This window comes from Hyperolius riggenbachi, chromosome 6, assembly GCF_040937935.1.
Source record: "Hyperolius riggenbachi isolate aHypRig1 chromosome 6, aHypRig1.pri, whole genome shotgun sequence".
Classification (NCBI taxonomy): domain Eukaryota; kingdom Metazoa; phylum Chordata; class Amphibia; order Anura; family Hyperoliidae; genus Hyperolius; species Hyperolius riggenbachi.
Window position 1 is genome coordinate 358,405,514 of NC_090651.1, and position 12,791 is coordinate 358,418,304.

At 45.1% G+C, this 12,791-nt stretch overlaps 1 protein-coding gene across 1 annotated transcript in view; it reads right to left on the minus strand.

Annotated features, from left to right (window-relative positions):
• Positions 1–7,229: 7,229 nt before the first annotated feature.
• TMCO4 (transmembrane and coiled-coil domains 4) overlaps positions 7,230–12,791 on the minus strand; it is a 92,274-nt gene continuing 86,712 nt past the window's right edge. The window contains exon 14 of the mRNA XM_068241749.1: positions 7,230–9,117. Coding sequence (XP_068097850.1) covers positions 8,662–9,117 — 456 coding nt within the window. The 3' untranslated portion in view covers positions 7,230–8,661. The remainder of the gene's footprint in view (positions 9,118–12,791) is intronic.

A 12,791-nucleotide genomic window follows, 5' to 3' on the forward strand; every position in this document is an offset into this window, starting at 1 on the left:
TAAAGCTGTTACTGAACAGCTACTGTAACAAAAAACGCCCGGCAAACTGCTCTGAAGTGCCGTTTTTCAGAGCGGTTTGCGGTTTTCCTATACTTAACATTGAGGCAGAAACGCATCCGCAATCCAAAATCTGCAGCAGCCCGGGAGTATGCGTTTCTGCAAAACGCCTCCCGCTCTGGTGTGCACCAGCCCATTGAAATACATTACCCTAGCGGATCCGCACCCGCAAGCAGATCGGAAACCGCAGCGGAAACGCTCCGGTGTGCACTAGGCCTAATTGTTTATCTCATCAGTTGATTTTCACCTCGGGTTCACTTTAAACAGAAAAAAGGAAAACAGTCACCGTATTTTTCTCCTAACAGTGCAGCAACGGCGTGGAACGGAAATGGCGGCGTGCAGACGAATGGTGGAAAACGGTCTGTATATCTCAGAGGTCAGAGATTCTGTGACACAGAAAGCTCATCAGAGTGATAGACAGTCACCCTCTTATCTCCAGCAGCCTCCCTCGTGGGGGGAAGTAGCTTTATCCTGACAGGTATAGACCATTGTCAAGTCTGTCAACATAACTACAGCCCAGATCACCATCCTGTGGCTGCTAATCCACCGCCTCCCGTCAAGGGGACCTGTCAGAAACATCGCACATCCCCCAATACGGCAAAATCTCTGGAAGAATTTCCAATCACACAGCTGCTATCATTATTTTTTATGACATGTATACGAAATGTTGCTGCCAAGTTTGAGGGCCGATTTATGACAGTGGGGAGCCGACTGTCACCAGAAAGGGCCGTTAGATCTGCAGAAAAACAGGACCCTGCAAATATATTCATCTCTCTATCAGGGTTTAGTGGTGTATTTAGTGAATCAAGCCCAGTGAGTATAAGTAATACATTTAGATACCTTTGAGTCTCCCCTGGTTGTCTTGTGACTGATGGTTCCAGCTTGTGGAATATGCTTATAAACGGGTCCACACAGGGCATGCACCTGTACAGCAGCACAGAGCTGCTTGTGAATGGCTTTTTCTCCAAGCATGACTGACTTTGTGCCACTGGACATGCGCGGACCCTACTTGCACATGCACACTACAGTCATGCTCATACACAAACGGGGGCATGGCCACGTAGGTGAAGAATGTTCCATGCAATGGGCTTGTAGAAGATTTGGTAAGCCTCTGGAGCATCCAAAGGCTGCCCCCTGCTTAGGTAAGTATAGAACTGATTTTTTTTCTTCTTACAGGTTTGCTTTAAATTTAATAAATTAACTTTAAACGTCACAGTCAGTTGATCATGGTCCACCTGTGCATAATCAAAGTGTCACATTATATGTCACCTTTGTACAAATGCCAGAGAAAACTCCCCAACAAGATCATTCTGGGCCAAGAATCGAGGTTCTGTAATGCTGCCATTGACTTCATGGGAGTGTGTGTCTATAGGTCATTGATTCAAGCAGTGGCGTAGCAATAGGCGTTGCAGAGGTAGCGACCGCATCGGGGCCCCGAGGGGCCCTCCCTCAAGCACAATATTAGCACTCTATTGGTCCTGTGCTGGTAATAATCACTTCTATAGATGCTTCACATAGTAGTAATCATTAACAAACTGTTTCCCATCCCCTTCTTGCACCTCTGACACGGTTCTTGTCCTTTGCTGGTTTTGGTGCGTCGTATCAATTGTTATGTATAGAGTGCTTTGGGGGCCCCATGTAAAACTTGCACCGGGGCCCAAAGCTCCTTAGCTACAGCACTGGATTCAAGTAAAACACAAGGAGTTTGATGAGACACATCCCATCACCCTGAGAACAACAGTGAAGCATGGTGGTGGGGAGGTTTATCATTAACAGGAATAGAAAAACTGGTCAGGATTGAAGGGAAATTATATAGAATCAGCGCACAATCCAAAAACAGAAGACGAGTCTTCAACAAAGAATATGAGCAGGCAAATCTCCACCACAATAAATATCGGGGTCACGGCACAGCTCTGCAATCCTGGATACCCAGAAAAAGGAAAGAGGCTTACCAGCTGGTGACAACCCACATTATAAGGTTGTATCAACGCTTTGGTAGGACATCAGGAAGCAACAGTCTGTCCAGGATCCACCAAATCAGCAATGATTCATCTCATGAATGGATATCAGTAAACATCATAAAAAACAAACGGCAACTCTTAAGTGTAAACCGTTTAATATAGTTTTCATAGTAAAAACAGCATAAAAAATAGCATAAAAGCAAAACTTACATACGGGGCCCATGCAATGGGAACCCCGAGAAAGTTGCACGCGTATATAGGTCAGCAGTATAGGACAGTATAAAGGGGCCGCCTGTCTCCTCCCGAATCGGTTTCACAAACTAGCATCATCAGGGGAATGCTAGTTTGCGATACCAGTCGGGGAGGAGAAAGGCAGCACCTTTATACTGTCCTATATTGCTGACCTATATACGCGTGCAACTTTCTCGGGGTTCCCATTGCATGGGCCCCGTATGTAAGTTTTGCTTTTATGCTATTTTTATGCTGTTTTTACTATAAAAACTCTATATTAAACGGTTTACACTTAGGAGTTGCTGTTTGTTTTTTATGATGTTTACTGATATAAATTTGTGAGATGAATCATTGCTGAATTGGTGGATCCTGGACGGACTGTTGCTTCCTGATGTCCTACCAAAGCCTTGATACAACCTTACAACGTGTGTGGTCACCAGCTGGTAAGCCTCTTTCCTTATTCTGGCTATGCAGGATTGCAGAGCTGTGCCGTGACCCCGATATTTACTGTGGTGGAGATTGACCTGCTCTTATTCTATGTTGAAGACTCGTCTTCTGTTTCTGCGCTGATTCTATATAATTTCCCTGTTTGTGAACTCCGGACATTGTTCTTCTCTCAGCGGCGGCCACTTTGTTTCCTTGGCACTGATACACATATGCAGGATTGAAGGCAAGATGGATGGCATTGCACTAGATACAAGGCAAATATAGAAGAGTACCTGCTTTTACCATAGACTTGAGACTAGGTTGAAAGTTCATTTTCTAACAGTACAATGACCCTAAGCATATTGCTAAAACCACACTGGAATGGTTTAAAGAGATACACAAAAGTCCACTGTAATTCAGTGCCGTATACAACAAAATAATGCTGGATACACACTGTGCGTTCCCGCGCTCGATTACCGTCGATTTGTTTATTTCCAACATGTCCGATTTGCATTTTGATGGATCGTTAGGTCCATTTGGCATACTTTACATGCGAATCGACCTAACGATCCATCGCAATGCAAATCGGACATGTTGAAAATAAAGGAATCGACGGGAATCGAGCGGGAAATAGAGTGCGGGAACGCACAGTGTGTATCCAGCATAAGACATTGCTGGGGTTTTGTACGCTGGACATGTGGGGCATGAAATAGGGGCGCAAGGAAAAATGGTGCCCGTTTTCATCAATAAAATTATCGTTAATATCGACCAATATTCTTTGTTTTTAAAGTGTAAATTATCAGAATAAAATATAGGTTATATCCTGTATAATAAAACCTAACTGTCCCTGCGTCATCCACTTTCCCTGTCTGTCCGTCCGTGGCTTTTTTGTACTGTGCACGTGCGCAGTACAGAAAGTCGAAAGCCGTTGGGACGGGAGGTGAGGACAGGGAGCAGGACGGCCGTGTGCGCACGCTGCCCGACGGCGGTAATTTCATTAACTAGAGCCCGTTTTTAAACAGGCTTAGGTAGACTTGTATTACAATAATATATTTATATATTATAATAATTTACTACAACTTAACCTAAACCAGTGTTCCCCAACCCTGTCCTCAAGGCCCACCAACAGTGCATGTTTTGTAGAAATCCAGAGGAAGTTAATCAGCTCTGCTGAAACACTAATTATCTCTCCTGTGCATGTTTGTGGTTTTCTGCAAAACATGTACTGTTGGTGGGCCTTGAGGACAGGGTTGGGGAACACTGAGTCCTAAACCTACTCTCAGGCCTGGTGCACACCAAAAACCGCTAGCAGATCCGCAAAATGCTAGCAGATTTTGAAACGCTTTTTCTTATTTTCCTGTAGCGTTTCAGCTAGCATTTTGCGGTTTTGTGAAGCGTTTTTGGTGTAGTAGATTTCATGTATTGTTACAGTAAAGCTGTTACTGAACAGCTACTGTAACAAAAAACGCCTGGCAAACCGCTCTGAAGTGCCGTTTTTCAGAGCGGTTTGCGTTTTTCCTATACTTAACATTGAGGCAGAAACGCATCCGCAATCCAAAATCTGCAGCAGCTCGGGAGTATGCATTTCTGCAAAACGCCTCCCGCTCTGGTGTGCACCAGCCCATTGAAATACATTACCCAAGCATATCCGCAGCCGCAAGCGGATCGCAAACCGCAGCCAAACCGCTCTGGTGTGCACTAGGCCTCACACATAACACTTCCCCCCTCCAACACCTTACTCTAAATTCCCCTTCCTGACGCCTTACCATAAAACCCCCTTCCTAATGCCTAACCCTAAACCCCCCCTTCCTAACCTTAACATTTTAACAATATCTTTCAAAAATGGATAATTTATAAATACAAAACATTAAAACTGTCAAAAACTATAACATTCTAACTTTTAAAACAATAAAAAAAATAAATCAAAAACTATAATGTTATGATTTTCAAAACGATAATTATCATGCACCCAAATTTCTGCTTTGGGCGTCCTAATAGCCGATATTTGCATTAGCCCCTATGGACCACGGGTGCCCAATTTGATGCTACTGATGACAGTGATCGTGCCAGTCTGAGGCATTCAGTTTGTAACTGGACTGTTAAAGGTGGACCTGAACTCTTGCACAGGACAGAAGGAAAACATACTGAAATGTACTCTGTATGTATTTAGAGTTTAGCCTTTCTAATTCCCCCTCATCTGTGACTAATCACAAGTGTAATTTGATCTCTGTTAGGTCAGCTGGCTGCCTTGGCAGATAAGCGCATTTGAAAGCACAGGATGTTAACCCTTTGGGCTGGTGCACACCAGAGTGGTTTGTTTTTTCCACAAACGCAAACTTAGGGGCTGCAGCATTTTTTAGATTTCTGAGGTGTTTCTGCCTCAATGTTAAAGTATGGGAAAGTGGAAAACAGCTCTGAAAAACGCTAGATCTGAGCGGTTTTCCAAGTGTTTTTGTTACAGAAGCTGTTCAGTAACAGCTTTACTGTAACAATATTTGTAATCTGATACACAAAAACGCTCCAGAAAACACTAGGCATGTTTAGAAAATGTCTCTAAACATGCCTAGAATCGCTCTGAAATCTGCTTAAAAAACCTCTAGCGTTTTGCAGATCTGCTAGAAGTTTTTGGTGTGCACTGGCCCTTAGTCTGCTTTCATTAGAACCGGAAGCAGACACTGCAGATTTGTATCAGCTGTAACAAAGAAATATTTTCTTTAAAGCCTATTATGCTGTTGCTTATGCTTTAGAGCAGAGAAGAAGTTGTGCGTTCAGGTCTAGTTAGCGGTTAGTACTGGATTGTGTCATTTCAGTCCGCTTTGTACCATGCATGTCCTTCAGTATAAAATCTATTCTTCTATCCGAACGTTCTGTCATGTTTGTATAAAACGTTCCCCGGAAGCCTGGAGAGGCCGCGGTATCTGCATTTCCATCTCTCTCTGCGCTGCAGACGCTGTACGATAACATCAGTTCAATGTCAGGCACTTGTCATGTTGTCGGGGAAACAGATTGAATCACTAATGAATAGATAGATTGCAAATGGTAATTCTGGGAGGAGGGAGGCGAGGGGGGAGCTGTCAGATCCATCTTCACCGTAAAGAAAAATCTGTCATAAGCGATGTACGCATGCTGCCATAGCTGGCTCTGCTCTGAAAACACCAATGCCAGGTCAGCATACTCATCCTCTAGCTTCAATAATTCACAGACCAGACCCAAGACATGCGGAGGATCCACAACTAGCTCACAACTAGTTCGAATTTTCCAAAAAGGACTTTGGGTTTTCAAGTACAGCACACAAATGTCAGGCACACCAAAAACCTCTAGCAGATCTGCTAAACGCTAGAGGTTTTTGAAGCAGATTTCAGAGCGATTCTAGGCATATTTAGAGGTTTTCTAAACATGCCTAGTGTTTTCTGGAGCGTTTTTGTGTAGCAGATTTCATATATTGTTACAGTAAAAGCTGTTACTGAACAGCTTCTGTAACAAAAATGCCTGAAAAACCGCTCAGATCTAGAATTTTTCAGAGCGGTTTTCTACTTTCCTATACTTTACATTGGGGCAGAAACGCTTCAGAGATCTAAAATATACTGCAGCCCCCGAGTTTGCGCTTGTGGAAAAAACGAACCTCTCTGGTGTGCACCAGCCCATTAACCTTCATTAGCCAAGCGGTTTTCAGCCCGCAAGTGTTTTTAAAAACGCTCCAGAACTGCTCTGATGTGCACCAGCCCTCAGACGCTAAAAATACAGTGTATATTTTTTTTATTTCGAAAATATTGGAGATGACGTTACAGTTCACATTTTTATTGGTCAGTGCTCAGATAAAAGTAACAATCTAGTTCATAATGATTGGAACAGGCAGCATATACAAATACTGTAAGTAACTGAAAGTCATGAGCCTGGGAAAATCCAGGAGTTGGCTTTAAAGTACACCTGTAACAAAAAAACAGCCCCTATGGGGTACTTTCTATGGGAGGGGGAAGCCTCAGGATCCTAATGAGGCTTCCCCCGTCCTCTGTAGCCTTGGGGATCGAGCAATAGCTCCCCGAAAATACCCCCAGCAAGCACTGCGCAGCAATATTTACCTTCAGGGATCCAACGCAGGCACAGTAGATCAGGTCCGCTCTACTACACAGGCGCGAGTCGTCTGCACCTGCGCAGTAGAGCGGACCTGACGGGGATTGACTATTTCTGCCGGAACGTGATTGGAAAGCTTCTACTGCGCATGCGCTGGAGCCCAAAAGGTAAATCTTGCTGCACGTGGTGTTTAGTGGCCGTCAGCGCTGGATGTAGAAAGCTGATGAGGACGGGGGAAGCCTTATGAAGATGCAGAGGCCTTCCCCCTTCCAAGGTAAGAACCCCCAGGGGGTGTTTTTATCATTACAGATTTCCTTTAGGAAAGTCCTCAAAGTAAGAACATTTATAGTGATGGCATAAAGTTTGCCTATATGGCGCAAAGGCAGTATATATATATTTTCTTTTTTTCAAGCCTGGGTCTGCCAATCTTTGCTGTGTTGCGCAGCATTGTGTCTCGGAGTCATCCCCCCCCCCCCCCCCCGATCTCTGCAGTGTTGCGTTTTTTTGCGGACCTGAAGCAGAACGTATACTGTATAAACGAAACTGATGCAAACGGATCCAATGTTAACCTATTGGACCGATCACATGTGTCCGTTGGTATGGATCCGTTGAGTACGTTCCACTCCATGGACCGGAAAGATGCTGCAGGCCCTAATTTTTTGGACCGTTCTGCCCAGCGGAACGGAACCAGAAAGAAATGCTGTGCATTGAGGGCAATGGAACGTTTCTTCACACCAGTGAAGAAATGGACCGTTCAGAGGGCATCCATGGGGGGTGGGGGGGATGTGGGGACGCAAATCTGAGTGGCGGGAGGCGGGTGAGGGTTAAAATACATACATAATAGTCTTCTGAAGCCAGCGGTAGAGGCTTCCATCTTCTTCTGCATCATGTGACTACATGAGTCGTCATGTGACTAGTCACATGCCGCGTCGGGTAGTCACAGCGGAGGAACAGGAAGCCTCTACCGCTGGCTTCAAAAGACCATTAGTATGTATTTGCCGGCAAACAGAGTGAAAACTGATCCGATCGATCGTGATCAGATCCGTTTTTTGCCAGTGTGCACAGAGCCGTTCAGATGAGTGCAATGCTAAAAAAGAAGCCTCGTATACACCTGCGTTGCTGCACGGTAATGTATTTTTTGGCAGCAAACCAAACTTTAAGTGAGGCTCTCCTGTGGCCAAAATACAAATTGCAAGGAAGCGTATTGAAAAAATGCAATTCTGCGCATGCACACCGCAACGCAAAGCAGTTTAAAATATCTGCGGCGCCATTGACTTACGGTCAACGCATGTCACTGGGAAGGTTAACCCATAACGCTAAAATGCGCTTGTGCCAGATGCAATCATTCGGGCGCATCACATCACATTTAGCATTACAGAAACCCAGATCTTATTTTGTTTTCCTGTTTAGGTTTTAGCGTTTAGGTGTCCAAGGCAGCAATAAACCAATGACATTTGGTATTTATTTTATTGCACCCTCTATTCTATTGACCTTTAGGACCATGGAGAGACTTGACTTAGGAACATGGCAGTACTATAGTGGACTTTCTCTGGCTTCCTTTTAATCGCGGTGAATTTCTCCATCTGGGGTACCGACAGCAATTAAAAACCCACTAGAGCGTCTAAATCTTACCCAGTTTATCCAAAGCTGAAAGTACAGTTTTTGGCTAGAGTCCCTCTTTAAAGGCAATGATGGTTGTGGCCCCCGGGCGGTCTGTTCTGTTGCGGTATTTATTTACGTCCCCAGCTGTTTCTCAGTGCACTGAAGGATTCTGGGAATTGGGGACGATGTAAGGCTAGACGCAGCCTTGTGTGACCTGGTTTCCTGTCTCCCGCAGTGACGATGACTAACAAGTAAGTGGGTCAGAGACTGCCTGCATGTCACATTAACTGGGACATCCTCACATTACTCTGCATTATCTTAAATGATCGGAGGTATCTGGCTCCGCTTTGGCCTCTGTAAATGGATAATTAAACGCTGCGCCGTCAGTCGTGACGCTTTCGCACACGCAGTCCTTTGTGCCTTTCTTGTTGTTGTTGGAGCAGTCATTGCACAGCGGCTCCTCCTCCTCTGCTGAACATCTGGAGCAGGGCGCTGGGGTGGGGTCCTCAGTCAGAGGTGGCTCTAGGCCGCTGCCTGTGTGGACCGTTGCATGTTGGGGGGCTGAGGTGCTCACTGGCTCCCAGTCCCAGGGTGAGCTGTCCTCGCCCTCCACTTCTTCAGCTGTGTTAGTTTTTGGTATCGGTGCTGCAATCCCGACCATCGGCCGAAGCAGCCCGCTCTGCTCCTCAAGCCGGCACTCTTTGGTCTTGATTCCAACCGCTTTCAGCAACGTATCCATTTGCTTCATGTAGTCCAGATGCCCGTTCACCTACAAAGGGGATGAGACAGGTACTCTTATAGAAAACACAGAAATATATAGTTCACATTTGTGTCGATTGTCACGCATAAAAAGAAGATATCTAATGTCAAAACGTTATATGACCACATAGTTCGAAAGTTCAATATTTTCTTGGCTACCCAATCAGTCTTAAAAGAGGAGAGGCCTATACCCATGATGCAATTTTTTCCGATAGATTTTTCTCAATTTTTTCTCTCCGCGATATTGCTCAACATAGTTTACCAAAAATGTGTTAAGCCATTAGCAACTTCAATAAAGTTATCTCGTTTGAGATAAGTGCACTCTGTTGACTTCAGCCGGCAGAACTTGTGCTGTAAATTCTTGGAATGCTTTGATCTTTCTCTACTAGCCGAAAATATAAAAACTGAAAGCAGAAGTCCTCTGTTATTGGCTCACACTGCCCCCTAGTGACAAGTGTCCATAAATACACATTACAGAAGTACTAATTAAAAGCAGGGAAATGTAACAAATTATGTTTAAAAAAAATGTGTGAAAATAAATTGGCCTGGAGCACTTGCAAGCTTCTAAATAAATTGGCTGCTAAAGGGTTAAACAATGTTTCACAATGCACACTACCTGCGGTGATCGTTTGTTTTTGAACGACCACCATGTTAGATTAAATCACGAAGGATCGTCCCAATCCTCATCGACTTTTGCAGGTTTTGCCGCAACCGTGTAAATGACAGATCGTTCATTTAGGACTGCGCAAATGATGCTTGCAGATTCAGTCAGATGGATCGGGGAACGATCATTCGTCGGCGAAGATCCCTGATCCCTCTGGCCGTGATCTGCCCGTGGGTACTTAGCTGAACTGCAGTGAAAATAGCGCAAAGAATAAAATTGCTTATTTTTTTTTACAATATTAATTTATAGTTTATTTAGTCAGTGTTTTCCCATTGTAAAATCTTTCCTCTCCCTGATTTACATTCTGAAATGTATCACTGGTGGTGACATCTTTAGTTCTGCCAGGTGATCTGTACGGAATGTTCTTTACTAAGAATTCTGTGCATAGAGGGAGATATTGCTTGCTTGGCAGTTGGAAACAGCTGGTATTTTACACAATGCAATGAGGCTCACAGACAGCAAACTGTCAGGACCAAGGTCATGACATCACACTGTGGGAGGGGTTTCCCCACAATATCAGCCACACAGACCCCCCTGATGGTCTATTTGAGTAAAGGAAAAGATTTCTTGTGGGAAAGGGGGCATCAACTAGCAGATCAATCCTGGGTTAAATCTCCTCTTTAAATCTTGTACATGTGATCAACAAAAGTCGTTTGAAACATCCAAAAACCAACAGATTTCGCTGTATCCGACAACAATCGTGTACAACTAGATGACAACAACGAGCGACTGATATCAGGCATTTTGCCCAATCCATTCAGCAGATCAACGCAAATGACTGTTGGGAAGATTTTGTGCAGTCAGCAACATGTATGCCATGTTGTTCAAATAAAATGATACGCACCTGTCAATGCCTAATGTATTTTCCATTTGCACAGTTCCTCCTTAAAGTGGACCTGAACTCTCACACAAGACAGAAGGAAAACACAGAAATGCACCCTGTGTGTATTTAGAGAATTTAGCCTCATCTGTGACTAATCACATGTAGTAATTTGATCTCTGAGCTGTGTCAGCTCAGAAATCTCCTCTGCCCTGGCAGAGCAGCTAATTTGTAAACACAGGATGTTAATATTTCTGCTTCCATAAAAGCAGGAAGTAGACACTGCAGATTTATTGCAGGATTTGTATCAGCTGTAACAAATAAATGTTTTTATGCTGATGCTTATCTTGTGGAGCAGAGAGAAAGTTCTGAACTGCAGCCTCACGGGCTTCCCCAGAAAAGGCATAACGGAGGACAAAAGGCAGCAGTTTGGTAACTAACGCCACACGGGGGAATAAACCTTCCACTTCTTTCTGCCGCTCCGCGGTTTCCACTGCGCAGTGAGCTAGCGACACGCACAACTACGGCAATGCAAACAATGCGGCGCCGCAGGACGTGAAGAAAATGCAAATGAATTAAAATCAAGAGCTCAGCGCGAGGGGAACAATAGGCGTGGATTGCACGCGGCGCTAATTACCAGGGTGGAATCGGGGCCTCATTGTTCCGAGCAGCTGCTCGCCACCCGATGCCCGACTATCACACAAACGCGGTGACACCTGCCACGGTGACGTCTCTCCCGTGGGGCCGCGAGAAGGGACGCTACGTTGCGGTTTAACCTCAAGGTGTAATTAGTTTCGGTGAGGTGGGGGGTGACGCGCTCGGCGACTACGATGATTACTAATTTTTATTTCCTTCAAAATGAACTCCATGACAGGACTAGGAGGGGCGCTAAAGAAATATCCGAAAGCTGAAAGGACGTTTCAAGGAGAATCTTAAAGAGAAACCGTAACCAAGAATTGAACTTCATCCCAATCAGTAAGGGCTCATTTCCACTAGTGCGGCGTGCGTCTGCGAGACGCACGCCGGCACTGAGCGGGTGGGCGGGATCGCAGGTTGAATCCCATCAGCCGTGCCATGCACGGCTATTCTGCGGGGGGTTCCGGCCGAATCGCTACAGCAAGCGATTCCGCCGGCGGCACCATTCTCCCCTATGGCAGAGTTTCCCCATGCGATTCATGTGCGGGCAAACTCTGCGGAATCGCGGAGGTTTCCGCCCTAGTGGAAACGGGCCCTTACTGATGCCCCCTTTCCCACGAGAAATCTTTTCCTTTTCACAAACGGATCATCAGGGGACTCATGATTGCTGATATTGTGGTGAAACCCCTCCCACAGTGTGATGTCAGGACTTTGAAAACCACTACGCCTGCGTTGCTGTGTCCTCGCTCCTGCTGATGTCACCAGGAGCATACTGCGCAGGCACAGACCATACTGGTCCTGCGCAGTACACTTCTGGTGACATCAGCGGAACGAGCACACAGCAACGCAGGCGTAGTGGTTTTCAGACTTTAAAGTCTGAAATTCCAGAAGTGAACTGGAGGCGGGGCCAGAGCATCGGTGAGCGGCTGCGCGGGCACAGGATGTCTGCGGGGGAGCATTAGAAGCCCCGGGTAAGTTCAACTCATTTTCCCCCAACCCCCCTACAGTATCCCTTTAAGAAACTTCAGTTGCTATCTATGTAAAAGGGCTTCTCTGAGCTCTCTGACTAATTTACTCAAAGAGCAGTGCTATTTTCTGAAGCACTTATACAAAGAAACAGTGAAAGACAACTTCAGATAAGATTCTACCGCAGGGAAGTTAAAAGGGTCATTAGCTCTGCTGTTTCATAATTTAAAATGCAGTGTGGTTTGTAAACTGCAAATATTAGAGAATGATGCAATGTTATTAAAAAAAGCTATATAAGGGGGGAAAAAAATGATACTCTTTTTCTTTGCTACTAATGTTCTATTTCTTAGCTGTACTACACATACAATTCATTATATCATACGTTTTTTTGCTTCAGTGCCGATGACACAGATGTAAACATCATATGACAAGGACGGCTCGGTACGCGAGCTGATGTGAGGTTGTTGAGATCTCACGCATCACACGTAGAGCCAATTACCGAGCGTCTATTGTCTCCGTTAATGAGAAACCTGCGGATCGTTTTCACACTTTTGTGCCGTCACTTGTGGGGGGAGGGAGGGGTTTCTCCCTCTGCCGG